Source organism: Dermacentor andersoni, chromosome 2 (assembly GCF_023375885.2).
Source record: "Dermacentor andersoni chromosome 2, qqDerAnde1_hic_scaffold, whole genome shotgun sequence".
Taxonomy (NCBI): domain Eukaryota; kingdom Metazoa; phylum Arthropoda; class Arachnida; order Ixodida; family Ixodidae; genus Dermacentor; species Dermacentor andersoni.
In genome coordinates this window covers 185,698,570-185,726,353 of record NC_092815.1, presented here as the reverse complement: position 1 = coordinate 185,726,353, position 27,784 = coordinate 185,698,570, and the positions used below count along the sequence as shown (strand labels likewise).

Here is a 27,784-nt window from a genome sequence, read left to right as displayed (position 1 = left end):
AGGTGGTCGAAATTTCCGGAGTCCTCCACTACGGCGTGCCTCATAATCAGAAAGTGGTTTTGGCACGTAAAACCCCACAATTAAATTTTTAACCATCTATAGGCATGCTGAAATGAGTTCCGCCGTAATTTTCTTGTGGAGCAAGTTGTCGTGCTTAAAAAGGTTGCTGAAGCAACAAAAATGACGAGTGGTAGCTTTTTTTCTTCAATGTTGCTTAAAATGAGTTCCTTAATTCTGAACAAGCACAGAGCATGCTGTTGATTGGGCTATTGGAAAGCCGAAATAACAGTCAGTTAATGTTTGTTAAGAGGGTCCTCAATCAGTTTTCGTCGAAGTGGAGAAAGGCATTTGAAGCGAAAATAGACTATTTCAGAAATGCTTAGGCGCAAACAGCACCTCAATGCGTTCAGCCTCCGCGGTTCTTCACGGCAAACACGGCCTCCGCGGTTCTTCCACTCCTCCTTCAATGTCTTGCACCGTGAATGCTTCGTCGGAGCGGGGCGTGCCCGCAACGGTTCGCCTTCTAAATGTCACCGCATCGCGCAGTTCAAATATGGTTTTGGATGTTAAAGGGGCACTAAAGCAAAACATTACCCGCCGTTGTTGCTTAGTGGCTACGGTGTTCGGGTGCTGAGCACGAATTCGCGGGATCGAATCCCGGCCACGGCGGCCGCATTTCGATGGGGGTGAAATGCGACAACACCTGTGGATACTTAGATTTAGGTGCACGTTAAAGAACCAGGTGGTCAAAATTTTCCAGAGTCCCCTAGTCCCCTACTACGGCACGTCTCGTAATCATATTGTGATTTTGGCACGTAAAGCCCCGTAATTTAATTTTTAAAACAAAACGCTAAACGATTAAGCGCTGTTTGCGAACAATGCCGGTGGTCATTTCAAAATGAGAGGCCAATTATTACATGAAAAACTGAAGAACAATATATCAGTATTTGAAATTCGTCCCAAAGCCCCGACGACTGTATGTCAGTGTGACGGCAGGGATTCCAAAGTGTTCTTTTTTTCGTATATGGACCACGTTGGCTCTAAATGTTCCCGAAACTTGCCCCGTTTAATATTGGTTCCTGTAGAACAGAAAGTAATCAACATGTACCGAAAAACACTAAAGTAAGCCGTAGGAAATGCCATCAAAATCCATGACGTCACGACGTACTGGGGTGGAAACTTAAAGGAGGCGTCGTCACTCATCTTTCGTTCTTACGCTTTTTCTTACTCACCAAGCATCGTTTCGTTTGGCGCGTCGTCGCCTACGACCCGCCAAACGTAAACTAAACGCGGTTGTCCTGAGCGAAGCGCGGAGTGCGCTTAGCCAGGGGACTCGTTGCGGGGCTGGCGGCGGCCGCGGTATCTGCGCTACGTAGAGGACCGCAGCTACATGCAAGCGTAGTGCGTATGCGCCTCGTTTGCTTTGTGCACGACAGGGCTTGTGTGCTTGCTCGCGCTTGTATGCAGCAGCCTCACCATGCTACGTGGTGCGGACCGCCTTTGTCGGTCACCTGCTTGACCTACAGATAGTAGCCGCATTCAACTTGTGCATTGTTGAAGCAGTATCAATTATTCTGCAAAGGCGTCTACCCGGAGTGGCCAGGAGTGAGCGCGCGCTGGCAAGCATGAGCGTGGGTTGACCTTAAGTTTCGCGTAGATTGATGCTCGTTGAGCGCTCAAAACTAGTAGGAAATTGGTGAGACCCGACGGCTACGACATCGATATGCAGGGTGGCCTAAGTTTGTTTCCTACGTGGGTTGCCGCGGCCCAGTGCGAGCAGACGATAGTAAGTTTGTTCCGGAAGTACGTAATTATTATAGAAATTTGACAGCACATTTTCCCTTACTTCAACCTGTTTAGTGAACTTCGCCAATAAATGTACACAGTAGCAGTACGAAGACGCGCACTGAACCAACATCCGTTTTGATTGACGTCAGCTATTGACCAATAGCAGCCGCTTGTGAGAATCAGATATATGGCGAAATTAAGCGTCCAGAAGAGAGCGAGCAGCAGGCTTGCGTTGAAATGAAAGCGTTTGAGAGAAAGGTGACTTCGCCCTCCGCTAATGAGCTCCATGCACCGCGCACAACTGCACAACTTGGCTGAGATATTCCCAACAGCGTATGCTATGCGCGGGCCATGTTTTTTCACCAAGCCCGAGGGGTGGTTCAGGGCCCCTTTAAAAAAGCTTTGAATTTTTTTAAAGAAATATTTTTTTAAGTGTCTTAGAAAAATCGGGAGAATTGAGATAGGGCGGTAATTGCTTCAGTCATTCTTATTTGCGCCCTTGTAGAACAGATATACTCTCTGGTTTTCTTTTTGGTAGGGAATACTCAAGACGACATTGATAAATTTCACATGTCCGCCAAGTACCAGCACAATATTGTCCACTTCAAACTTTATCGGTTTTATATTGAAACCGTTGTAGCCTTGAGAACGTATCGACATGAAGTTTAGCGTTAGTGATAAAGCGAAGAGCTGTCTCTGGGATTTGTTGGAATCTCAGTGCTGACGCCCGTTGTTGCAAATGGGTCGCAAGCCCCAAGGGTAGCGTTGGCCTGGCGGCCTGGGGCACAACTGGAAGCATCCGAAGGTCCCGGCAAAGCATGAGTCGACTGGTAACAGAACAACTTGTTTATTCAAGCATCGCAAAAGAGCGGCCGGTCAGGTCGACCGAAGTGGAGAGACGGGAGAGCACGTAACTCAGCAGAAGAAATCGGAGCCTCTCTCCTGGCGCCCGGGGGCAGCTGCTCTTATACTCTCGGCGTCGCGGGCAAGAAGGAAGGTCACGGGATGAGACCACGTGACGGCGGAGCACGGACGAGCTGAGAGGTATGTTGAGACGAGTGTAGTGACTCAGCCGCCGAGCAGGCGCCGATCAGACCTCCTCGCTTCACACTTGGGGAGCTCCTCTCCCCGGCTGCCGCGCTTTGACAAGCGTGGGCACACACACGCACACACAAAGACACGTGGCACTGAAACACGCCTGGACGCGCTTGGCGGAGAGGCTTTGCGGCAGCTCCGAACGGGCCAAAATGTCCGCCGCTTTGAAGGAAGCCCCGGCGTCCGTTGCATCCGCGCCGGCTATACCGCGCGTCGTAGGCGAAACGTAACAGACCGCCCCGCCGGGGGAAGGAGATCCCGATGGTCAGGGGACTGCATCCGCTGTCCGGAGGGATGTCGCTCGATGATGCACATAACCGAAGTCGGGCGTCCATCGGCGTTTCTTGAGCGCAGCGCACGGAGAAGGCCTCGTTCTCTCGTTCAGGTTCACAGAGGACACTGCAAAGTGACTTCGGGAGAGTTGACATTTTTGTTCTCGTTCCCGGCAAGCGTTAGAACTACGCCGAAACTCAACCGCTCAGTCAGCCAGCACGGCACAACCCTCACTAAGCCCTGCCAGGCTCTTTCCCCTTTTATACTACTGCCTAGTTCCTTACAGTAGTTTAGCAGCACTCAGAACGCGTCCACAAATCAGAAAATTGCACTAGAAAGCACATCATCACTTTGAAACACTACACAAAAGCAATATGTTAAAAATCCTGCCTCAGGAAGAAAAACATCAGTAACAAACAATTTTGAGGCTGATTCCCACGTTAGGGGCTTCGACTTAAGCCATCGGCGTTACCGTTGAGACTCCCCTTTTTGTAACACACCTCAAAGGAATATTGTTGCAAAGCGAGGCTCCAGCGCAGGAGGCGGTCATTTGTGGAAGAGATAGTCTGCAGCCATTGGAGAGGGCAGTGATCCGTCTCGAAGCATGCGAAGCGGAGATCGCAGCGAGCGACCGTACACTAGCTCAGCTGGCGAAAACCCCGTAGCCGCATGCGGCGCGGTCCTTAATGAAAACTTCACCCCAGGCAGACACAGCTCCCAGTCAGTTTGATGTTCAAAACACAATGCTCTCAACACGCGCTTCATGACGGAGTGGAGCTTTTCAACGGAATTCGACTGTGGGTGGTACACTGAGCTGTGTAACAGCTTTACCCCGCACCTTTCGAGAAAGGCTGTCGTCAAAGCTCTCGTAAACACCGTGCCCTGATCTGACTGGATTTCCGCAGGAAAACCTACTCGCGCAAATATGGACAGTAGTGCATTGACTATCTCAACTGAGCTGAGTTCCTTAAGCGGTACTGCTTCAGGGAACTTTGTCGCTGGGCAGATCACAGTCAAAATGTGTCTGTACCCCGTGGTTGTTACCGGCAGAGGTCCCACTGTATCAATAACGAGCCGTCTAAAAGGCTCCGAAATGATAGGTACCAACTTCAACGGCGCCCTCGATTTGTCCCCTGGTTTGCCCACCCGCTGACAGGTGTCACATGTCTTCACAAAGTGGTCTGCGTCCCTAAAACACCCTGGCCAATAGTACTCCTGCAAGAGACGGTCCTTAGTTTTCTTAACTCCTAGGTGTCCGGACCACGAACCCCCATGCGACAAGCGCAACAGATCCTGACGGTAGCACTGAGGCACGATCAGCTGATCGAACTCCACTCCTCTGCGGTCTAGATACTTCCGGTACAGGACCCCACCTCTTTCCACAAAGCGAGCATTTTTCTTGGCGATACCTTCCTTGACAATGCAGCGTATGTTTTCTAGGCTGCCATCCTTCTTTTGCTCGGCTATCAAAGCCGACCGGCTGACTTTTAGCAACCTGTTAAGTCCATCTGACGTAGGCGCGATGAGCAAATCTGCAGATAGCTCTTCTAACTTTCCCGCATCGGGCATTTCCTCTCCAGTATCTGGTGCTTTTAACGCTACAGGCTCAATTTTATTCAGTTCGGGCGTGCTCTGAATATCAGCTTGCTGCGCTTCTGACTCTTTCTCATTGTTCGACAACGTCGGCCCCGCAACTACTGCCTTTGCAGCGAGCTCCCGAACCTTCGATCTGGTTAAGGCCTGAACGCTAGCCTCACCAAACAAAAGCCCCTTCTCGCGCAGGAGGTGATCGGACCTGTTCGAAAATAGGTACGGGTACTGGGGAGGCAGCATAGATGACACTGCGGCCTCCGTCTCAAGCGCTCCGAAAGGTCCTTCAATAAGCACTTTTGCTACGGGCAGACACACGCTATGAGCTTCCACGGCTTGCTTGATCCATGCGCACTCGCCGGTGAACATATCGGGTTCTACGTAAGAGGGGTGAACTACATCCATCGTAGCTGCGGAATCGCGAAGCACTCGGCACTCTTTCCCGTTCACGAGGAGCTCTCGCATGTAAGGCTCGAGAAGCTTCATGTTCTCGTCAGTGCTGCATAATGACAAAAACACGACTTTTGTTTTTGTTTCCGGACACTGCGCCGAAAAGTGACCCGGATTCTGGCACGTATAACACACGCGCGCTTGCCTCGTCTCGAACCGCTTTCTCATGGGTGTGAACTTCGGCCTCTCAAACTTGGAGCCAAATTCACCCTTTTGACCATCCTTAGCTCCGCGAGCCCGACGCGTCACAAACTCTTCGGCTAGCTCAGCGGCTCTAGCCACTGTACTAACGTCTGGCCTATCCAAGACCCAGTACCGCACGTTCTCAGGTAACCGACTATAAAACTGTTCTAGCCCGAAACACTGCAGAACTTTCTCGTGGTCACCAAACGCTTTCTCTTCTTTGAGCCACTCCTGCATGTTTGACATAAGCCTGTAGGCAAACTCTGTATATGACTCACTTTTGCCTTTCTCATTTTCCCGAAACTTCCGACGGAACGCCTCCGCGGACAGCCTGTACTTTTTTAGCAGACTCGATTTCAGTTGGTCGAAATCCTCTGCCTCCTCTCTTTTCAAGCGAGCGACTACGTCGGCCGCCTCGCCGGGTAACAAAGTGAGCAAGCGCTGTGGCCACGTTTCCCGAGAGAACCCCTGCTTCTCGCACGTTCGCTCAAAGTTAACCAGGAACAAACCAATGTCCTCTCCAAGCTTAAACGGCCGCATCAGGTCAGTCATTTTGAACGATACTCGTTCTCCTGCACCGTGTGCCTGACTTCCATTACGAGCGCGTTCCATCTCTACCTCGAGACGCTTCATTTCCAAAGCGTGTTCGCGCTCTTCTTTTTCTTTCTGTTCTTTTCGTTCACGCTCATCTTTCTCTTTCTGTTCTTTAAGTTCACGCTCCTGTCTCTCTTTCTGTTCTTTAAGTTCGCGCTCCTGTCTTTTTGCCGTCTCCCTCTCCTCAATGGTCTCAAGGCATTCCGACAGCTCGTCATCCTCAGCTTCTAACTCAAGAATAGCCCCTAGCAGTCCTGGTTTTCTGAGTTTGTCTGAGACATCCAGACCCAATTCTCTTGCAAGCTCTAGCAATTTCGGTTTGCGCAACGACTTCAAATCCATGGCTGCTCTGAATGCTGCTATCTCTACTGCCTACTATTGTCTTGCCGCAAACTAACCCGGCAGCAACGACAACCACAATTACCAGCTCTGTTTCTGACACTAACAAAAGCCTGGCAAAACTCAGAAGAAGAAAGTCCCGCACTCACCAAACCTCGCAGCCAAGAATTCAGCGCAGTCGTTCCGCTGCAGGCAACCAGTCATCACACAGGGCTCGTTGCACTGCTCCCGGATGGTCGTTGTGCTGCTCAGCATACAGTCAACCGCATATCTTCGCTGCTGGCCTCCGTTGTCGCGATCTCACCGCTGGCAACCAGCTGTTGGAATCTCAGTGCTGACGCCCGTTGTTGCAAATGGGTCGCAAGCCCCAAGGGTAGCGTTGGCCTGGCGGCCTGGGGCACAACTGGAAGCATCCGAAGGTCCCGGCAAAGCATGAGTCGACTGGTAACAGAACAACTTGTTTATTCAAGCATCGCAAAAGAGCGGCCGGTCAGGTCGACCGAAGTGGAGAGACGGGAGAGCACGTAACTCAGCAGAAGAAATCGGAGCCTCTCTCCTGGCGCCCGGGGGCAGCTGCTCTTATACTCTCGGCGTCGCGGGCAAGAAGGAAGGTCACGGGATGAGACCACGTGACGGCGGAGCACGGACGAGCTGAGAGGCATGTTGAGACGAGTGTAGTGACTCAGCCGCCGAGCAGGCGCCGATCAGACCTCCTCGCTTCACACTTGGGGAGCTCCTCTCCCCGGCTGCCGCGCTTTGACAAGCGTGGGCACACACACACACACGCACACACGAAGACACGTGGCACTGAAACACGCCTGGACGCGCTTGGCGGAGAGGCTTTGCGGCAGCTCCGAACGGGCCAAAATGTCCGCCGCTTTGAAGGAAGCCCCGGCGTCCGTTGCATCCGCGCCGGCTATACCGCGCGTCGTAGGCGAAACGTAACAGATTAAAGCTTGTACAAAAAGAATGAAATTTTTGAACGTCATGTCCGTGAGCCGTCGATGGCAAGTTCCTTTAAGTAGGAGCTATTCACTTTCACAATAAATAGGTCACTTAAGAGCCCCCCCCCCCCCCCCCCCGCACAAGAAATGTTGGACAAGTTTTATGGTTGTCAACTAAGGGCCTTCGGCATGCTGGCCTGGAACTTCCGAGTTCACTGTTTAAATTGTTACTGCAATTTTTAAACAACTTTAGATCCCAGGATTTAATTTCTTACTTCATTTTTGTACCAATTTTAGATCGCAGGATCATGGCCGCACGTGACGCACTAGTACGATTACCTCCAGAACCATAGGGTACTCTGTAGGGATAGCTAACAGACGAGTTATTGTCCTATCCTCTTAGTCCACCAAGAGCCGAGCACCGCTCCCATAACAGAAAGCGGGGTCTTTATGTTTTGCAGAGAATTATTCGCAAGCATTGTGGTCACTTATGTAATTTTATTGCAGAAACAACGTTATCATCCGCCACCAACAAGGCAATCCTAATCCAGAAAAGCGATGTGCATGAGAGATTCAGTTGCGGACAATTATTCGACGAGCCTTTCATCTGAATCTTGCCCCGGAATGGTCAAAGTAACGAATAGCATACAACGCAGTGGTTGTAATTAGTAACCTCGTACCTTACCTGTAAAACAGTCCTAATTCCGTTTAACTAATGTTTGTTAGTGTTGTTAGTTCGGCTCGCTAAAATTAAGAGAATTTGAATCGTCACGCATGTATGATGCGTGGCGTATGTATGCTCACAGTGGCCGGTGCTCCGTCCAGCTGTCGACCTCCATGGTTGGACACAAGAATGGCACCGACGCCAGACATCGCCGCACGATTGGCGTCCTCTGCTGCGAATTCCCCGGAAACAACCATGTCAGCATTTGCTGAGTCAGAGTAAGGCCGAAGGATAACACTCGTCTTATACCATATATTATATTAGCGCTTCCCCAATGTATGCACTGCTCAAATTCCGCGCTCATACTCACTTAGTGTGATATACTAAACAATTGGTACTACAGTCGAAACCAGTACCGTGACAACCATTGCTTAAAGTATAAATATCCCCTGTCGGGAAATATTCTCAGCTGTGGAAATGAGAAATTGCAGTCAACTACAATTGAATCTGAGAGAACTCCTTTGAGCACCGGTTGAATGAAGCAATGTTTGTAGTGATATCAGTAAGAAATAATTTAGATCTATCGCTGCCGTGGCGGCACTATTACGATGTGGGCGAAGTGCAAAAGCACTCCTGCACTTAGGTTTAACTGCAAATTAGAGAACCCCAATTGGTTCCAATTATTCTGGAGTCCCCCCTCTCCCCCTTTCCTCCGCTCGCCTCACTTATGAAGCGATCATAGTATCGGTGCATAAAGCATTAGAGTTTAATTGGAGTTTTAAAATTGCTGAGCAATGAAAAAAAAAACATGGAGGTGTGTAGTCAATGGTGACGCTGTACTAAAGGTAGGTCGCGTTGAAAGTTGCTAATTTAAAGAAACTCACGAGTACCGTAATTCTATAATATGCAAGGGTATGCAACGAGCAGTTAATCAAACGCAAAGAGTGGTAACGCTTAAGGCTTAGCGAATAAATGTAGCTTGTATTCATACCATTACGTAAGCCAAACGTTACATGCATCAAAATCAAATAATGGGTCATTGCGTAAGTTTAGTTGTGCAATGATTGTTAAGAATGTCAGAGTTATGACTTTTTTTTTCGAAATACCGCCACTGACACTTCCCAAACTGCCAAACGTCAGCACTTCTTTCTTGGCGCGTTCTCCACACAGGATCGTGCGACGTCTTCTGTATATCGCCGCAACGAAGCGCACATCAAACTACTGAGGTTAACACCCCTGAGAATACCAACTCGATGCATTTCCACCACACTCATACGTTTCGCCAGACTCCATGTCGCCACGGAGGTGTCTCCTTGATTTTGAAGCTGTATTAAACGTAGGCCACATTGAATGTTGTGGATTTAAAGAGTCTAACTGTTACTGTATTCCTGTAATACACAAGTGTAGGCAACGAGCAGTTAATCGAACGCAGAGTACGGTAACGTTTAGGGGTGAGCGAATAAAAGTAGCTTGCAGTCATGCCATTACCTAAGACAAAAGTTACATGCGTCAGTTTACTTGTGCGATGCTTGTTATACCCCTCTCAAGAACGGATGCTACGCGGCAAATTCAATCACTTGCTCTCCACATCCCACTTCTAAGATAGAATTCATGGGGTTTCACTAACTAAAGCTTGCACTCTCTCGACCTTGACTTCCGACTTCTCCTGCCACTTGGACTCTCTCACAGAGAAAAAAACTTTACTGTGTCGCGTGTGGTTGGGCGTCGCATTTGCAAATTCCTATTCTTTACTGATAGGAATGACCAACAGTGAGGCGTGCAACTTGTACGGGTGCGATGAGACTCTAGAGCACTTTCCGTGTCATTGCCGATGCTTTGACGCTCAACGACGTACTCTACAAGCTAAACTCAGCTTAATAGATAATAGAGTGCTCTCAGAGGAAAACATCCTGTGGCCATGGATGGCCTATGCATTCTTGCATGCGAAAGGCGACAAAAGCCCTTCTGCACTTCTCGAAGTCTACTGAACTGCACGAGTGCTTGTGACAGGAGACATTCCTCTGTGGCTGACTCTGTGCCGCCGCCGCCGCTGCCGCCGCCGCTGCTGCTGCTGCTGCTGCCGCTGCTGCTGCTGCCGCCGTTGCTGCCGCTACCGCCGCCGCTGCTGCTGCCGCCGCCGCCGCCGCCGCTGCCGCCATCGTCGTCGTCTTGCACCCCTCGACGAATATGGCAGAGAAGAAAGGTGACGTGAGAAACTCGTTTGTGCCTTTCCATCGCGTGTGCCACAATGCCCTCTACAGCTCACTGGGCGTCGCCGCAATAGCCTCTTGACGGCTGTAGTTATTCGTGACCACCCGCAAGAACACTGCAGAAACTGCAGCGCTTACCATTGTACTACCGGCCGTGGTTGCTCAGTGGCTATGGTGTTGGGCTGCTGAGCACGAGGTCGCGGGATCGAATCCCGGCCGCGGCGGCCTCATTTCGATGGGGGGCGAAATGCGAAAACACCCGTGTACTTAGATTTAGGTGCACGGAAAAGAACCCCAGGTGGTCGAAATTTCGGGAGTCCCCCACTACGGCGTGCCTCATACTCAGAAAGTAGTTTTGGCACTTTAAACAAAAAAAAATTATCTTTGTACTAACGTGCCGCAGTCTAGGGAGGAGGAAAATAGAATGACAGAGAGGAGGGAGGGAGAGGAGGCAGAGAATGGTTAGAACCGTCGCAGCCACAAACAAGTGACTAACATTCTGGCCGCTGCCATACATGGAGGGATGGCGGAGAGGGAAAAGGCGATGTAAGAAAACAAGAAAACTCTTCTAATGGACACGATAGCCGTAGCGCACAACGGAATAAATTGAAGTTCAAGGTGCGATGCGTTCCTGTTGATTCTGGGATATAAAAACCGCGCAACACTGTCAAGCTGACCGCATTAAAGCACAGGAACGTATAAGCGACACTACGAACGCGGCAGCACGTCCAATCGACGCTGATGTGAATGCCGCGGTTGCATCGCGGCTATAGCGTTGCTCGAGATCGACGGTTCCGCCACTACGCTGGGCCTGATTGTGGTTGCGGCACGCACAGTCCCATTATTCGCTTAAAGCTTTTGTTTCCTTGCGTGTTTGTTCAAAGTATGGCGTGCTGTTCACTTGAAATCTTGTGTGACCTAGCGCACGGCATTCACCGCCGAAATCTGTGAATGGGGGCGTTTTGTTATCATGCAAGTTCAAGCTGCGGCATCCAACGCGCTGTCTCTCATCGTGACGATAAATGCGGAACGCTCCGCGAAGAAACGTCGCGCTATGTTTGTTCACTCTCCTTAACACATGCTCTCAGTTTCCGACAAGCAGCAAAATTAGTAAGTCCAATGTTGTCTAAATTATAACGTGGGGCAATCTCGTCTTGTCTGATAACTGTTAGATATGAATATATGGTGTCGCACGGAATTACAAATGATTCTGTCAAAAGGTTCCCCATATGTCGCTATACATTACGACTGTGCACTGGCCATAGTGCTTTTCATCCATTGAAACATGTTTTGTTTGGTCTGTTATATTGGTTGGATTATTCTAGATCAATAAAACTGAAGGTACGTTTGAAACCTCCGTGGCATTGTCATTTATATCCATCCTATACGCTCACCTTCCTAAGGAATCTACTATCTACTGGCACTGTTGCCGTCATTAAAAGCCTAATTATGTTCACATTAAGACATACAACTCTCCAATAGTTTAATCGCACTTTGGCACTTCAGCTTAGATGAGTCGCTAGCTCGCCTCAGCCTCAAACGAAAAAAATAGCTGCTGGCTTAGCGGTCGAAATGCCAGACTCTAAAGAAATTCAAGATCTCGCGCCAAGCAGCATAATATTTTGACGTCACTGCCATTTCCGTTTGAGACGTCACTTTTATTTTTTGCTTGCTGTTAGTTTCCCTCCGGATACGTAGATGGCGACGGTTGCAACGAGCCTCCATTTTCTTGAGATGTCGGCTTCTATGGAAGCTTCGCTACCTGTTTACATGTACCATGGAAAGCTTTCGCGCTGCGCTATCGCTCCGCCGTTATCGCTGCCATCACTGCCACCTTCCAGCTTTTTGAATGTTTTAGAAATAAAGGCTTGGTACACGCGAGAGACGATTTAGCTAAGGCATGTAAATCTATCAAGTGGCCGAGGCCGGCGCCGTAACGGTAAAGAGAATAACCGTGAGCTAAACCTAGACCTAAGCGCTTTGACTAACATTGCTTTCGTGCCTTATGGCATCCTCTAACGGGCCCATTGAATAGCTCCGACAGCATTGTGGTGTTCGTAGTGGCGTCTCCGAAAAGTTTGTTTACTGTAAGTACGGTATATCTATAACGTCGAAGTATTGCAGCAACTTCTTGGACAGCAGCCAAGTGACACTGGGTGCACCGATGTAGTTACGAAAATGGACCGCACACAAGCGCGATAACGTACGGCTGTAGCCTGTAACCCTTTGAGCGCAGGTTATTGCAGTGAAGTCGAAAATAGTAATTTTATTTCGCGAAAAGGAGAAGATCACCGATTGAACCATTCTAGAGAACCCGACAATTAAAGCGAATGAATAGCTTGCCTTGGCTCTTTCGCCCATCTTCGTGGTCGGCGACTCGTGGTCGGAGTTCGCTGGTTGTAGGTTGGAAAATACGCACTGACAGAAAAGGGCGCTCGTGCTAGCAATCGTTGCCGAATAGCAACTATTATAGCGGACTTGCGTAATGCCTATCAATGCAGTCAGGCGCCGCTTGTTCTCGGCCTCCATTGCGATTGATAGCCACAGCGGGCTCCAGTAGCGGCTTACCTGCCCCACCGTGTGCACGTGTTTTATGCGGTTTATGTAGCGTTCCCTCACCTAAATTCGAAAGGCCGACTTGGACAGCTAAGCGCCGCTATGCAAGCAGTTTGTCTGCGTGCAATTACGCCCGTGAAGTATGCATCAGTGCGCAAAATTCAGACATGTCGCCTTGAAAAAGACAACTACACTTGTCGAAGCGTTGGCTCCCGCTTTTACCTTGTTCTCGTTTTGCTCGGCGTTCCAAAATTCAGTATGGTGTCCAATGTGCCGACGTCCGTGCGAACGGTTCGTCCGTATTTCAGACTAATTGTAACAGTGAAGTCCAGCAGCGTTGGTTCAGTAGTCATAAAGTATATTTAGAAGAACGAGTACTGCGTTATTCACACTTCCGCTATACAGCGCACCGTCGTGAGGAGCTGCGTTACCCGCCTATAAAACCCTGTGCACGACAGCAGACGCGTTTCTTGAGCCAAGGATGATATGCCGGGCAACGGCGACGGCTACAAGAATACCTGGTGATATGGCCGAATAACCTTGCGTTGACGAGGTCACTTCGAGCGTGCTAGATTATGATCGCATGACATTGCGATATACCAGTGCACACGGTACTGCAACAGGCCACGCGTATTCATTTGAATAAAAGGGCGAAAGCCTTAAGTGGCTCATTGCGCGATGGCTTTGAAAAAACGTTACGTCTAGTCAAGTACTAAAAAAAAAAAAAAAAAACGAACGTGCCCTTCTCCGAGTGAAGGGCGGGTCTAGAGGAGAACGAGTGGCGCGCGCAGACGGAAAAACAGCTGCTGCATCGCTGACGTCACGCGCCGGCGGCGGCGGCGGTTGTGGGACAGTCGACTGCGAAGCGTGAGAGACTGCGGTGAAGGACGCCCGCCAGGGGCCTAGGGCATTGCCTGGAAGGCCTCGGAAGTATGCTACGGCCGAGGATGCTTGCCAAGCGAGAAACCAGGTGCGACGCGCGAAGCTATGGGAAAAAGCCATTGGACCGCGAGTGCTGTTTTACCCTGCTGAAAAGATGCAACGTAATTGTGTTCGGCTTGTATTACATATTTGTAACACCTACTGGCAGCAAGCGTGCCGCAGCTTTAGGTAGTGCATTATGTGCTCGCATGTATCGTTGAGGAGGCCGACCTAAAGCGCCACACGTGCACTTGACACAGTGGCTCGTTATGTTTTGCAAGAAGGCTGACCCCTCCGATCGTATAACTTAATGCATTATCAAGTGTGCAGGAGGCTTTCGCCTTCACGTGTTACAGGAGTGCAATATGCCTTGCAATTTCTTTCGCGCAGCTTTCTCTGACGTAAGTCAAAATCGCATAACTCTCGACAAAAGTTGTATCTCCCACAGTCAGAGCCTCTCTACTTCAGCGCTTTCACTTGGCAGCAGGCAACGATGCCTTCGGAGCGAAAAGGCGTCAAGTTATTGCTCGTGATTAGCGGCAGGACAAGGACGAAGTGAGACGACAACACAGCGCTCATAAACACGTCTCGCTTCGACCTTGGCCTTTGCGCTGCGGCTAATCATGAACGTTAACCAATTTGCTCAACTCGCCGCTCTTCTAAACGCAATTTTGGACTGTCGTGTTGCCCTTACCGAAATTTACGATCGCAAGACGACCGTATGTGGCGAATATGCCGTGTGTGTGCTCGCGAGATCGAGAGAAATAGAGTCTCTCTGTGCGTTTATATGTCAGAACACCACGTAATCTAAATAAGACCTGTAGCAGAGTGTGCGTGGTCCACAAACTTTCCATGCACGTCGTGCGCTCGCTCCTATGTGTATCCTTTGTGATGGCGGCGGGAAAACAATATGCGCACAGGGTTGTGGCTAATACACAAAAGGTCTACAGATTTTTAGAAACGGACGTGTTCTCTGCTCATATAACCGTTATAAATGTGCTGGATAACGGTTTCGTTTTATGCGGAATCACGCAATGAAGAAAAAAAAAAATACGCTAGTAAATATCTTCGCTGCAACAAATATATTGTCACGTGGTAGTGACGGTTAAGAAGGCAGCAAAACTGTGATTAACGAAACGAGTGTTTTATTGGGCGAACTTGTGCCCTCAAAACAGGCTACACTCAAAGAAGAACGGTAGCGCCGAACACACTCGGCGATCGTCGAAAATCTGATCAGCGGGTCAAGCGCGTCAGCTTTTTTACAGCAGTCGTCGAGTGTTGCAGACTAATCGTTGGGACCCGCGTGCCTTCCACAAAGTTCTGCACCATTCGCGTCAGGCGATGAAATCAGATAACAGAAAGTTCGGCGACAACAGACAGCGGATAGAAGCATCGATAACTTTCCAGAAACTTCGGATACATGCAGGCGCGTCCCGCGCCGTGCGATAACATTTGTTAGGCGGCGAAACGTGGTCGCCCGATAAAGATAAGTACACGCGTCAATATGTCGTCAAGCGCACGATTTCTTCAATAAAGATTTCGGCTATTCAAGGACATTGATAATTATCGTCGATTGTTCCATCACAAATTTTTTTTTAAATAATAAATTTGTTGCAATGTATACGAATGTGTGCATTTTGCAATCATCAGTGTATAAGGTATCCATTTCATTTGCCTGTACTACATCCTCCTTGACCATCCGTGCGCTCTCTGCTTAGTATTTACAGACTTGAACAATCGTGTCTTACCGGTTATGATTCCTTTGAGCACTATGGGTAGTGACGTGGCATTCTTGAGCCAACAAACATCCTCCCACGTAAGTGACTGGTCGAAGAAGTCGTTCGTGTACTTGGTGAGACCGGAGCCGCTGGTGGCATTCGTCATATTGAAGTTGGCGTAAACGGACTGGTCGAAATTACCTAACCTGAAGCAAAAAAATTACAAATGCGACTGAACAAGAAAACTCGAAATTGCTGCGTCAGTTTTGCTGTATAAACAAAATCTTGGAAGCAGTTTTTTTTGTGTGTGTGCTTCTCTTTGCCCATTGCTATAACGGAAACAAATACGCCGACACTTCCCTTTTTTTTTCAGATGCTGCGACAGCTACCGTCGACGTATTACTATTGCGAATGATCACTGCAATAACAAATAGGAAAATAGGCAGTCTCACAGGAACGCAAGACATTGAAACTGATCGCAATTTTAGCCAACACCACCTAGATACCACAAGGCCTGTTCGCGCCCCTCCATGACGTCATGCACTGGCCCGACTGCCATTGAATCTAATCAGGATGCTCCTAAGTAAGCCGCGGTAATGTTGAAGTCACTGCTTTCCTCACGTCAACCTTGGCAATGGAAATTCCCGGCGAGTAGCATGACGTCATGGATCGGAGTGAACAGGCCTTGTGCCGGATTTCAGCACAAGGCCGTGTTCCTGCCTTGTGCTGGACACGGCCACTGGACTTAAAAAAAAAAAAAAAAGGTGTGGTCTGCCACGTCAGCCGGGCTGCAACGGGAGCGAATGTCTCAGCGGCAGTTCCATTCTCGGCCGCTTGGCTGGGCCGAACGGCGCTAGCGGTCGGGGACGATACGCGTCAGTTTCCACCGGCGACGGCGTTCGAAGCGCGTTTCCGTTACGATTTTCTAAGCCGATCCCAGACAGCAGTCCCCGAGTAATGGTGCCACGGCGGACGACACCGTTTTCGAAGCACACGGCTGGCTGCACCCTTTTCTTTTTATTTAGCGACCGTAGCATACCGTGTGCTAACACCATACTCCGTTCCATACATGCCAGTCAGTGCTGTGGAAGCTACGGAAGAAGTTGTCAGGAAACGTTCTCACTCCGCGCGGTCTGTTTATGGTCCGCTGGGCGTTTCGTCCATGCTTCGCTGCGCGCCAACACCGTTCATTAGCGCGACTATGCACGTGAGGCTCCTCGCGACGGGTTGTCAAGAAACAACCCGAAAGAACAACAAAAAATAAAAATAATCTAAAACAACGCATTAGTAGCCGTATAGCACATTGTGCTTGTTTCTATGGTTTAAAACTTGTTTCATTCAATAATGGTTCAAAAGCAGCTGGGTCCAATTGCGGTCCAAAAATTTGCAGTTCCGCCCGAAAGGGCAATCACCGATTGTGAGAGCAGATTAGTAGATAGCCGTATGAAGTAAGGATAGGAGTTTTAAAGGTCGTATAAATTTGTTAACATTCGCTTGCAATTAACTATGATAGAATATGTAAGCGTGGCTCAACGAGGACGTAGAAACAAGCAGACACACAGAGACAGCGCTGTCTTTCTGTGTCTGCTTCTTTCTATGTCCTTGCTCAATCGCGCTTACACATTCTATCACGGATTCAAACCAACTAGCCCGCCATCGTCTTTTAACTAAATTAAGCGGCACAGGTAAACTTCAACACATCTCAATCGATGAGCGTGGAAATTTGCTGTCAAAATTCTGGAATGGGGAATCGAGGCAGCAGCAAGCGAATTGACCTTCATGCATTCCTCGCATCAACGGGAGCGATTCCTCGCATCAACGCGAACGAAACGTCGAAAAAAAAAATTCGAAGCTACTGGCACTACGCGCGCTCTGCAAACATCGCAGATCACTTTGAAGAGGAGGTCCGCGCGGGCGCGCACTTTAGTCACGTTGCAGATCGCTTTCAAGACACACGTCTCCAACGCCTCCCTATGGTGTCCGCCAAAGCCGTCTACTACGGCGTCCGCGATTCGCGCCGCGGCCAACGCCGTAGGCGACGCCGCGCTTGTATCCACTCGGTATGGAGCGGAGGGCGAGGCACCCTAGCAGCCGACGGAGAACACCCCTACTTCCTCTCCTGACTCGCCTGCCTCGCGCGCGACAGCAGAGGGCACGCATCCGGGCCGCGTTGCTCACTCGCGCACGCGAGATTGAACTCATTCTCCGGCTCAACCTCACAAGCTTGCACTCTTAAGGCACGTTCACACCGAAGGCGGAGCGGCCAAAGCGGGCAAGCGGAAAGCGGGCAAACCTCCTCGCCAGGCGGGCAAAAGCGGGCGGAAAACGAGGCGGCGAGCCCGATCGCTCGCGGACCGATTTTTCCCCGCCTGCCGGAGCTCTCCGCTTTCCCGCGGCCAATCAAAACGCCAGACAATGGTGGCGGGGGGACGACGAGATCAGGACGGACGACCGGTGCCACGAGATGGCGACATGTTCGCCACGATAACGCTCGATGCTCCGACTCCTCGGCGGCGCGGGCCGTCAGGCAAGCCGTCTGGTCTGAGAAGGTGGGCGCGCTCACCGCCTCGCCGCGTTGAAAATCCGCTTGGCCGTTTAGACACTCCGCTTTCGGTGCAGAACCTCACGGTGACGCCGACAGCAGAAATTCCTCTGGAGTGTCCGTGTAATTGCTATCCCAAAACTCGCCGTTTCGCCGGCAAGACGAAGTAGCGATTGCGTTAGCAAATTAATAGCCAGCTTTACGAGGTAAAGGCAGTAGTTTTATCGGCTGTATATACTTGTAAAGATTCGCTTACTAAGTAAACTAACAATGATACAATGCGTAAGTTTGGCTCAACGAGGACGTAGAAACAGGCACAGGAAGGCAGTGCTGTCTTTGTTTGTCTGCTTCTTTCTACGTCCTTGTTCAGTAGCGCTTAGACATTATATCGCGGATTCAAACCAACTAGCCCGTCAAAGTTGCTTAACTAAATTAACCAGCAGGGTGTCACGCGCGCACAGGTTAACATGAACACACATCGCTAGATCACAGCGGAAACTGTCTCTGAAAACACTGGAGTTAGGAATGGCGGAGCACCTGCGAGCCGATTGACCTCCGTGCATCTGTCTTTCGAACGCGTACGGAACGTCTAAAGCACAGGGCATACGAAGCTACCCCCACTACTCAAACATTGCGGATCGCTTTGAATATGAGGCCCGCGCAGGCACACAGTTTAGCGACGTCGCAGACCCCTTTCAAAACAGACGAGCGCCGGCAACCGCGTTCCTACGGCGTCCGCCAAAGGCGTCTACTACGGCGTCCGCGATTCGCGTAGCCAACGCAGTAGTAGGTGCCGCGATTGTCTCCACTCTGTACGCAGCGGCGGGCGAGGAGGCCATCGAGGCGCCGTCGCAGCAGCCGGAGAACAATGCCCCTCCTCCCTTGCCTCACGCGCCACAGGAGAGGGCACGCATCCGGGCCGCGTTCCTCGCTCGCGCACGCTAGATTGAACCGCATTCGGCAGTCCATCCTCACACGCTTTCACTCACAAGGAACCTCACGGGTACGGCGACGCCGACGACAGAAATGCGCCTGGAGTGTCCATATAATTGCTATCGCAACAATAAAAATGACAGTGACGTTTCACTTCGTGAACGCGGGCTTCGCTCAAGCGTATGGCCGCCGGGAACATGCACATCGAGTACAACGACGTCAAAGCACAAATTGAAAGGACGCAAACGCGGTCGCGGACACTGCATTGATCTCTACAGTGCAAGGGTTGTGATGCCAGAGGGAAAGGCTAAGTGCTAGGCATGCAAAGAAACGTGGCTAACACGGACAGTGAGCACCACAGCACCGAAGCACAGGCCAACGCTGTCGCTACATTGATCTTGATGGTGCAACGGCTGTTGTGCAACAGGTAACGCGCCATTGCTACACATGGAAAGGAGAGACGCCGAGGACGGCACAGCGAGCACCACAGCGTGTGAGGAAAACGCTATGCGCAAAGGCGAGCTTTCTGGTAGAAACACGGCCTCTTGTATAGGTCGATGTTTTGTTATTTAGCACTTTGAATACTTCAGTCTGAGAAGATTTCACGTAACAGGCATGCGCTCTCGGTGTTTCGTTTCATGACATTTGTTTGAGGGCTAACATTCTTAAAATTCCACGGAATAACTTCGTAAATTGTGCAAGTCAAAGTTTCGGCTGCGATAGTACCGTATGGAATGCTTCCCGGCCTAAGACGCGAACACCGCCGATTTGAAGAGCTGGCCAATTACTCTTGCGCTTAAGAGGAAGCTTTAGCTCGGGTGCCCCTATGCGAATAGATGCAAAAGGAGAATTCGTTTTTCTCGGTAACCACAGCACGAAATTTGACGAAGTTTGTTGCATTTAGAAGAAAAAATTAAAATCTAGTGACTGTTGGTTTCGAATTTCTGAGTTATGTCGTCAAATTTTTATTAAAAATTGGCAAAAATTTAAACTTTTCAAAAATGGAACAATCAAGTTTAGAACTCTGTAACTCAACAACTAAAAATGATAATGCACTTCTGTGAACTGCATCTAATAGTACATCTAAATCGGACAAAATTGGTATCTTAGACATGAATATGAAAAAAATTAGTAATATGGAAATACAGCTTTGGCAAAACCCTTGTAAACAACGTAGAAAATTCACGTAAGATGTAAAATGGCATATGGAATTTGTCCGTTTTGAATGATCTAATGGATGCCTTTTACAGAACCGCGATATCTATTCTTGATGCAGAGCTATGAATTCGTAAACTTCGTGCTTCTATTTTTTGCTAACTGTCGAATATTTGAAAATCTTTTAAACAAAATTAAAACCCTAAATCGAAATGCCGCTTCCAGCAGTCACTAGAATTTAACTTTCTCTCCCAAATGCAGGAAATTTCATTAAAATCGGTCCTGGGGTTATCTCAGAAAATGTTTTTGTGTTTTACATGTATTTTAATAGGCCACGTCGGAGTTGGGCCCGAGCTAAAGATTCCTCTTAATGACATCGAACTATATCCAAATGCGAGCGATGCCACTGCAAGATGTCTGTAGCCTCCACAGCGTTGTCTGCTATGTATGAAACGGAGTGCAGAAGGAGATGACATCGCACAACGCAGCACGCGAGAGAGCATAGAACTGCTCCTGCGCAGCAGGAACAGTGCAGATAAGAGGCGCGTCACAACGCGGCCGTGACGAGGAACGCTTGATGCGGCGCTAAGTGCGGCGCACCTCGATGGTGCATGAGGGCCACGGAAAACCGTTGGCGTCTGTCGGTTCCCAGTGAGAGGGTTATATAGATTTAGCTTGACGGTGACAGTGTGTTCCGCTCAAACAAGCATTCACCGCACATCCGTGTTATGCACGCAGCTCCTTAACAGGAACGCTCATGACAGCAGCGGTATGCAGAACGCCTGACCCGGCTCCGCTGCAGAGAGGCAGAGACGATTGAGCAGAGCACGACGGTGCGTTCACATGGCTAGCTCGTTTTTGCAGCCGAACGCACTGCGCGTCTCTGGTGGCCTTCTAACAATCTATGCGCAGGCAACGCATGCGCCGTTCATAGGAGGACAGCATGACGGCGGTGGTACGAGCGTTGATACCGACGACTCGAACGTTATTCGAGAGTTGGCATAATTGATTTCGCCATGAAACGTGTCTGAACAGATGTTAATGCGATTTGCGTTCTGGGAATGTTTGACGCACGTTCCGGTGCCTCTGCCCATTCCGGTACTTAACCGGTTTCCTTTCACGCCTACTTGTGTCGCTCTTTACGTCCCACTGAACCGGTATGTGCCGCTCTTCAATGAATCTCATTCACGCCATATTAGGGTCACTGGGTATGTGCCATTGCGTGTGTTTCGCTGTTCAATGAAACCTTTCGATGCCAACTTTGGTCACTGGGTATATGCTATTTTAATGTTCTTCACTTGAATGCCATAAAATAAACGCGTCCATAACCGCGGCTGTTACCAGCGTACGGGAAGCTTCGAGCCCACTCCTTCCCGACGCCGCACCGGCTGTGGGGGCCGCCGGGGACGTTCTCCGTCGGCGTCGCCGCCATTAGGAGGCGGCTCTCAAAAGTTCGGAGCTGGAACACCAGCACTGGGCCGTCCGGGAAGCCGAAGATGCCGCCCGAGTCCAAGGACTTCGAGCCCTCACTTCAGGCCACCATAACCCAAACTGCCAGACCATTCTTTTTAATAAAGTTTATTTTCTTCTTCTTCAAATTTCTGTGACGCAGGGCGCAATTTAACTCGCGTCATATTGTTATGTAGGAAGACGCAGACGAAAAGCTATATACAAGTATATTTACAAGGAAATACGCCGCTCTTGGATAAGAGGCAACAGCTCGCGCCAGCCTCTAATCGTCGTCGTCGTCTTCACCCTGCTCGCCTCTTTTGATCGCAAATACTGTTCCGTAGCACTACCCCCGGCGGCAAAAGCGCCATCCAGGAGCGACTAAACGCCGGACTCGGAAGCAGTGCAGTAGGCCTTGGGCCTACTTACGTGCACAACATCACTAGATGCCAGACTAGAGGACGAGGTTGAACGCACAGGAGCAATTTCGTACGTCATAGGCGTCTCCTGGCGCAGCACGCGGTAGGGCCCTGTGTATCGCGAAAGGAGCTTCTCTGAAAGTCCGACGTGACGAGAGGGCGACCACAGGAGCACGAGCGCACCAGGTGAAAACTGTACGTCACTGTGGCGGGCGTTGTACTGACACTGCTGAGTGGTTTGCGAGGCCATAAGGCGAGTACGTGCAAGCTGGCGTGCATGGTCGGCGAGGGCGATAGCGTCGCGCGCATACTCGCTTGCTGAGATCGCAGCAGGAGGAAGTGCAGTATCAAGGAGCAATGTCGGTTCGCGACTGTACAGTAAATCAAATGGAGAAAATCCGACGGTGTCATGCCGGGAAGATTTATATGCAAACGTGACGTAACGAAGGGCAATGTCCCAGTAGGGGTGGTCGTTGGAAACGTACTTGGACAGCATAACTAAGAGTACGGTTTAACCGCTCTGTCAGGCCATTGGATTGAGGATGGTATGAGGTACTCAGCTTATGTTGAATAGAGGAGGAACGCACAATGTCAGCGATAACTTTCGAGAGGAAGTTACGACCACGGTCAGTAAGCAGCTGTCGCGGGGCGCCATGAAGCAAGATAATGCCACGCAAAAGAAAGTCCGCGACCTCAGTGTAGGGAGAGCCCGCGTGGTAGCGTATCGGGTGGCTTAAATCAATTGCGACGGCTACCCATTTGTTCCCAGAGGATGACGTGGGAAGGGACCGAGGAGGTCTAATCCAACACGAAAGAATGGTTCCACGGGGACGGTGATCGGCTGGAGATGACCGGCAGGTAGCACCTGAGGTGTTTTCCGACGCTGGCAGAGATCACAGGCAGCAGCATAGCGTCGGACGGAGCGAGCGATACCAGGCCAATAGAAGCGGCGGCGGACGCAGTCGAACGTGCGGGTTTACCCAAGATGTCCTGCAGTGGGTGCGTCATGCTTCTCAAAGAGCACAGTGTGTCGTAGATGTTTTGGCACGACACAAAGAAGATCAGATCCGTCAGGGAGGAAGTTCCTTCGGTACAGAATGCCGCCCTGGAGGACATATCGGCGAACGGATGCGTCGGTAGGTGTAGAGCGCAGACGCTCGATGAGTGCTCGCAGCGATAGGTCTCGGTGCTGCTCATCGGCGATGTTAGCGAAGGCAGACACAGAGAAAATGCCGTTGGCGGTACTACTGTCGGCGTCGTCAGGCTCGACTACCGGGTAGCGAGACAGGCAGTCAGCGTCCTTGTGTAGTCGGCCAGATTTGTAGGTGACAGCGTACGCATATTCTTGGAGACGTAAGGTCCAGCGACCAAGTCTTCCTGTGGGATCTTTCAGTGAGCATAACCAGCAAAGCGCGTGATGGTCTGTGACAACGTAAAAGGGTCGGCCATATAAGTATGGGCGGAATTTCGCAACCGCCCAAACTAGGGCCAGACAGTCACGCTCAGTGATGGAATAGTTGCGCTCCGCGGTTGAGAGGAGCGTGCTGGCGTAAGCGATAACACGGTCGTGGCCGCGCTGGCGTTGTGCCAGTACTGCGCCAATTCCGTGACCGCTGGCATCAGTTCGGACTTCGGTAGGCGCAGAAGGATCGAAATGGACCAGAACTGGAGGTGTTGTGAGAAGGTCGATTAGAAGCGAGAATGCAGAGGCCTCGTTATCGCCCCACTGCAAAGGGGCGTCTTTTTTCAAAAGCTTGGTTAGTGGTCGTGCTTTGCCCGCGAAATTTTTCACGAAACGGCGGAAGTCCGAACAAAGGCCGTTGAAGCTGCGCACATCCTTGACACACTTTGGAGCAGGGAAGTGCGTAACATCATGGATCTTGCCTGGGTCCGGTTGCACTCCGTTTGCGTCAACGAGATGACGAAGGACGGTAATCTGGCGACGGCCGAATCGGCACTTCGATGCGTTGAGTTGCAGACCGGCTCGACGAAAAACGTCCAGGACTGCTGAGAGGCGCTAGAGGTGCGTAGCGAACGTTGGGGAGAATACTATAATGTCGTTCAAGTAGCACAGGCACGTGGAGCTTTTGAAACCGTGAAGAAGGGAGTCCATCATGCGTTCGAAAGTGACAGGAGCATTACATAGACCGAACGGCATCACTTTGAATTGATAAAGACCGTCGGGTGTTACAAAAGCAGTCTTCTCGCGGTCGAGATCGTCCACGGAAATCTGCCAGTAGCATATTTCGCCTTAGAAGACGCCGCCAGAACGTGGTTTGAGAACCGGGAGTCAACCATGACAACATGGTACCTGTTCCGTAGCGACTTCCTGCGCACCTTTACGAGCGTCGTGCGCAAGGAAAGGGCCGAAGCTATGCTGGACGCACGAGTGCAGCTACTTAAACGTTGCCATATTTATGGAAGAAATGACCCGTGTGTTGCGAGACGCTGACCCGGATATGCCCGAGGAGTAGAAAGTCTGCCTACTCATGCGTGGTGTGACGGAAGAACTTTTCGGCGCAATGATACGAAGCCCACCTAAGACCGTAAAAGAGCTCCTTTGCGAAGCCACCAGCGTCGACAAGCCACTCGAAATGCGGAACCGGCAATTCAACCGCCGTACGAACTCTACCAACTACGTAGGAATTCAATCACTGCCCACGGATGATCTGCGCGAGAGCATCAGGGCCATTGTGCGCGAAGAACTGCGCAAGGTCTTGCCTTCGTCGCAGCGTCAAGTGGCCTCGATCGCCGACATCGTGAAACAAGAGGTGCACCGATCGCTTGGAGTTCCTGAGGTGCAACCACAATTACGGCAGCCCCAGTCAGAAGCGAAAACACACGCCGCCGTCGCACGCCGTCAAAGTCCCCCTCCGCGACCGCGCCAGGGCCCTGCAACGCCGCGATTCCGTCGTCCGCCGCCGCCGCCGCCGCCGCCGGCATGCCCACCCGTCGCCCAGCTCACCTACGCGAGGAAAACGGACATTCGGCGAGCCCCCGACCACCGCCCGCTCTGCTATCACTGCGGAGAAGCCGGCCATGTGTACTGCCGATGCCTATACCGGGATATGGGACTGCGAGGTTTCGCTGTTAACGCTCCGCGACGATAGATTGGCGAACGACCTCGCGATATCGCCGACTACCTCGCCACCACTCAGCGGAGCCCTCGATGACCGTCCCGTTCACCGTCACCCGGCCGCTACTTGTCGCAGCCGCGCCGACCATACACGGGCCCAGCCCGGGGCCGGTCTGCGAGCTCATATCCGGAAAACTAAAAGGAGCAACCGATGGAGGTGCGGTTGCTGTTCGTCGAACTGATGAAGACCCTCCGCCACCGACGAAGACGCTGAAGAAACTACCTCGATAACATAACGACACGCTGCCGTCCCGACGAAGCCGCGAAACAAAGAATACGCGGACGAAAGATGACGTGACGACTCCACGTACCAGCCACAGGTCAACGAGACACAGCCGTGATCCGACGCCAAGACCTAACTGTAACGCAAGACAAATAACCACCGACCTTGACGTGCTTCTCAACGGCCACGCAGTCACCGCCTTAGTAGACACAGGAGCCGATTACTCCGTCATTACTAGACCCATCGCCACCCAGTTGAATAAAATTAAGACAGCACTGGAAAGCCCTCAAATTCGTACCGCTGGAGGACACGTCATCACGGCGACCATAATCCGCACGGCAAGAATTTCCGATAATGACCGGACTTAACCTGCCACCTTCGTTATAATGCTACAGTGTTCACGAGACGTTATTCTTGGCGTGGACTTCCTGAACCAACACGGCGCAATCATCGAACTGCATTCGAAGTCGATAACGCTGTCGGAAGATCGTGCGATACCACCGGAGAGCTTTCGTAGAAACCACGCCTTAAGTGTGATTGAAAGTCAAGTCAGCATCCCGCCCCGCTCCAGCATTGTCATTTTCGTCGGCGCCAAAACACCTGGCGACGTAGAAGGCGTCATCGAGGGTGACCAACGTCTATTGCTAGACCGTGACATTTGCCTCGCAAGAGGGATCGCACGACTGCACGGAGGAAAAGCTAAAGTGTTGCTGACAAACTTCAGCCAGGAGTTATAACACATCAACAAGGGCCCTACGATCGGGTACATCGAGGAAATTCTGGGAACCAGTAATGCGTTTGTCCTATTGGATTCTGCTGCATCTACCCGACGACCATAGTTTCCGAACCAGATTTCGGCATAAATCGAAGTCTCCCGATGATTAAGCAGCAACAGCTAAGAAGTCTGTTCCGACGATACAAAGGCTGCTTTTTGACGTCATCGAGGATTCGACAAACACCAGTCGCAAAGCATCGCATAATTACCGAAGTGTGCGCTCGACCACTCCGCCAGAGCCCTTACCGAGTTTCGACGCGAGAACATGAAGCTATAAGAGAACAAGTCGACGAAATGCTGCGCGACATCATCCAGCCGTCGAAAAGGCCGTGCGCATCTCCTGTCGTCTTGGTGAAGAACAAGGACGGAACCCTACGTTTCTGCGTCTATTATCGTCGACTTAACAAGATCACGAAGAAGGACGTATACCCCCTTCCACGGATAGGCGACGCATTAGATCGGCTCAGCAACGCAAAATACTTCACGTCGATGGATCTCAAGTCTGGCTACTGGCAAATAGAAGTCGACGAGAGAGATCGCGAAAAAACCGCCTTCATTACGCCAGACGGCCTGTACGAGTTCAAGGTCGTGCCATTCGGACTGTGGTTGGTGCCTGCAATATTCCGGCGTGTCATGGACTCGGTGTTAGCAGGATTGAAGTGGTAGACCTGTCTTGTTTACTTGGATGACGTTGTCGTCTTCGCCGGAAATTTCGACGATCACCTTAGGCGGCTTGAGACAGTACTAGAGGCCATCAAGTCATCAGAGCTCACTCTGAAGCCAGAGAAGTGCCGCTTCGCTTACGATGAGCTTCTGTTCCTAGGCCACGTCATCAGCAAGTCTGGACTCCGCCCCGACCCGCGGAAGACTGCTGCCATCGCAAAGTTCCCACAGCCCATCGACGAGAAGGCAGTGCGTCGATTCCTTGGCATGTGTGCCTACTACAGGCTATTTGTCAAGGACCTTTGACAAATAGCCGCTGACACATTTAACTAAATGTGATGTCGAGTTTAAGTGGGAAACGCCGCAGGCCGACGCATTTGAAGAACTCAAACGACGCATGCAGTCGCCCCCAGTACTTGCGATCTTCGACGAGGACGCCGGTACCGAAATCCACACTGACGCGAGTAGCCTAGGCCTCGGTGCCGTCCTAGTCCAGAGAAAAGACGGACTTGAACGCGTGATAGCTTACGCTAGCCGGTCGTTGTCAAAAGCGGAAGGCAATTATTCTACAACTGAAAAGGAATGCCTCGCCATCATTTGGGCTACAGCGAAATTTCGCCCTTACATATATGGCAGGCCATTCCAATTCCTCAGCGACCATCACGCCTTGTGTTGGCAAGCGAATTTAAGGAACCATTCAAGATGGCTGGCGCGGTGGAGCCTAAGACTGCAAGACTATGATATCACTGTAACCTACAAGTCAGGACGAAAACACTCTGATGCCGATTGTCTATCACGCGCCCCCATTGACTCGCCGCCGCAAGATGACGAGGATGACGACGCCTTCCTTGGCATATTAAGCGCGGAAGACTTCGCTGAACAGCAACGAGCAGACCCGGAGCTGAAAAACCTTGTCGAGTGATTGGAAGGGCACACCGACGTTGTCCCTAAGGCATTTAGGCGAGGATTGTCTTCGTTCTCACTTCAAAACAACCTACTCGTAAAGAAGAACTTCTCACCAGTCCGTGCCAACTACCTTCTTGTTGTTCCCTCAGGGGTGCGTCCAGAAGTATTGCACGCCCCACATGACGATCCGACCGCTGGCCAGCTCGGACTCTCCCGAACACTGTCGAGGATACAGGAAAGGTATTATTGGCCGTGCCT

At 50.8% G+C, this 27,784-nt stretch overlaps 1 protein-coding gene across 1 annotated transcript in view; it reads right to left on the bottom strand.

The window, feature by feature from the left end:
* The window catches only part of LOC126540824 (2-Hydroxyacid oxidase 1-like), a 200,737-nt gene that overhangs the window by 54,255 nt on the left and 118,698 nt on the right, over positions 1–27,784 (bottom strand). The window contains exons 5-6 of the mRNA XM_055075969.2: positions 15,356–15,531; positions 8,061–8,152 (exon numbers count right to left, since the gene is read on the bottom strand). Coding sequence (XP_054931944.2) covers positions 8,061–8,152; positions 15,356–15,531 — 268 coding nt within the window. The remainder of the gene's footprint in view (positions 1–8,060; positions 8,153–15,355; positions 15,532–27,784) is intronic.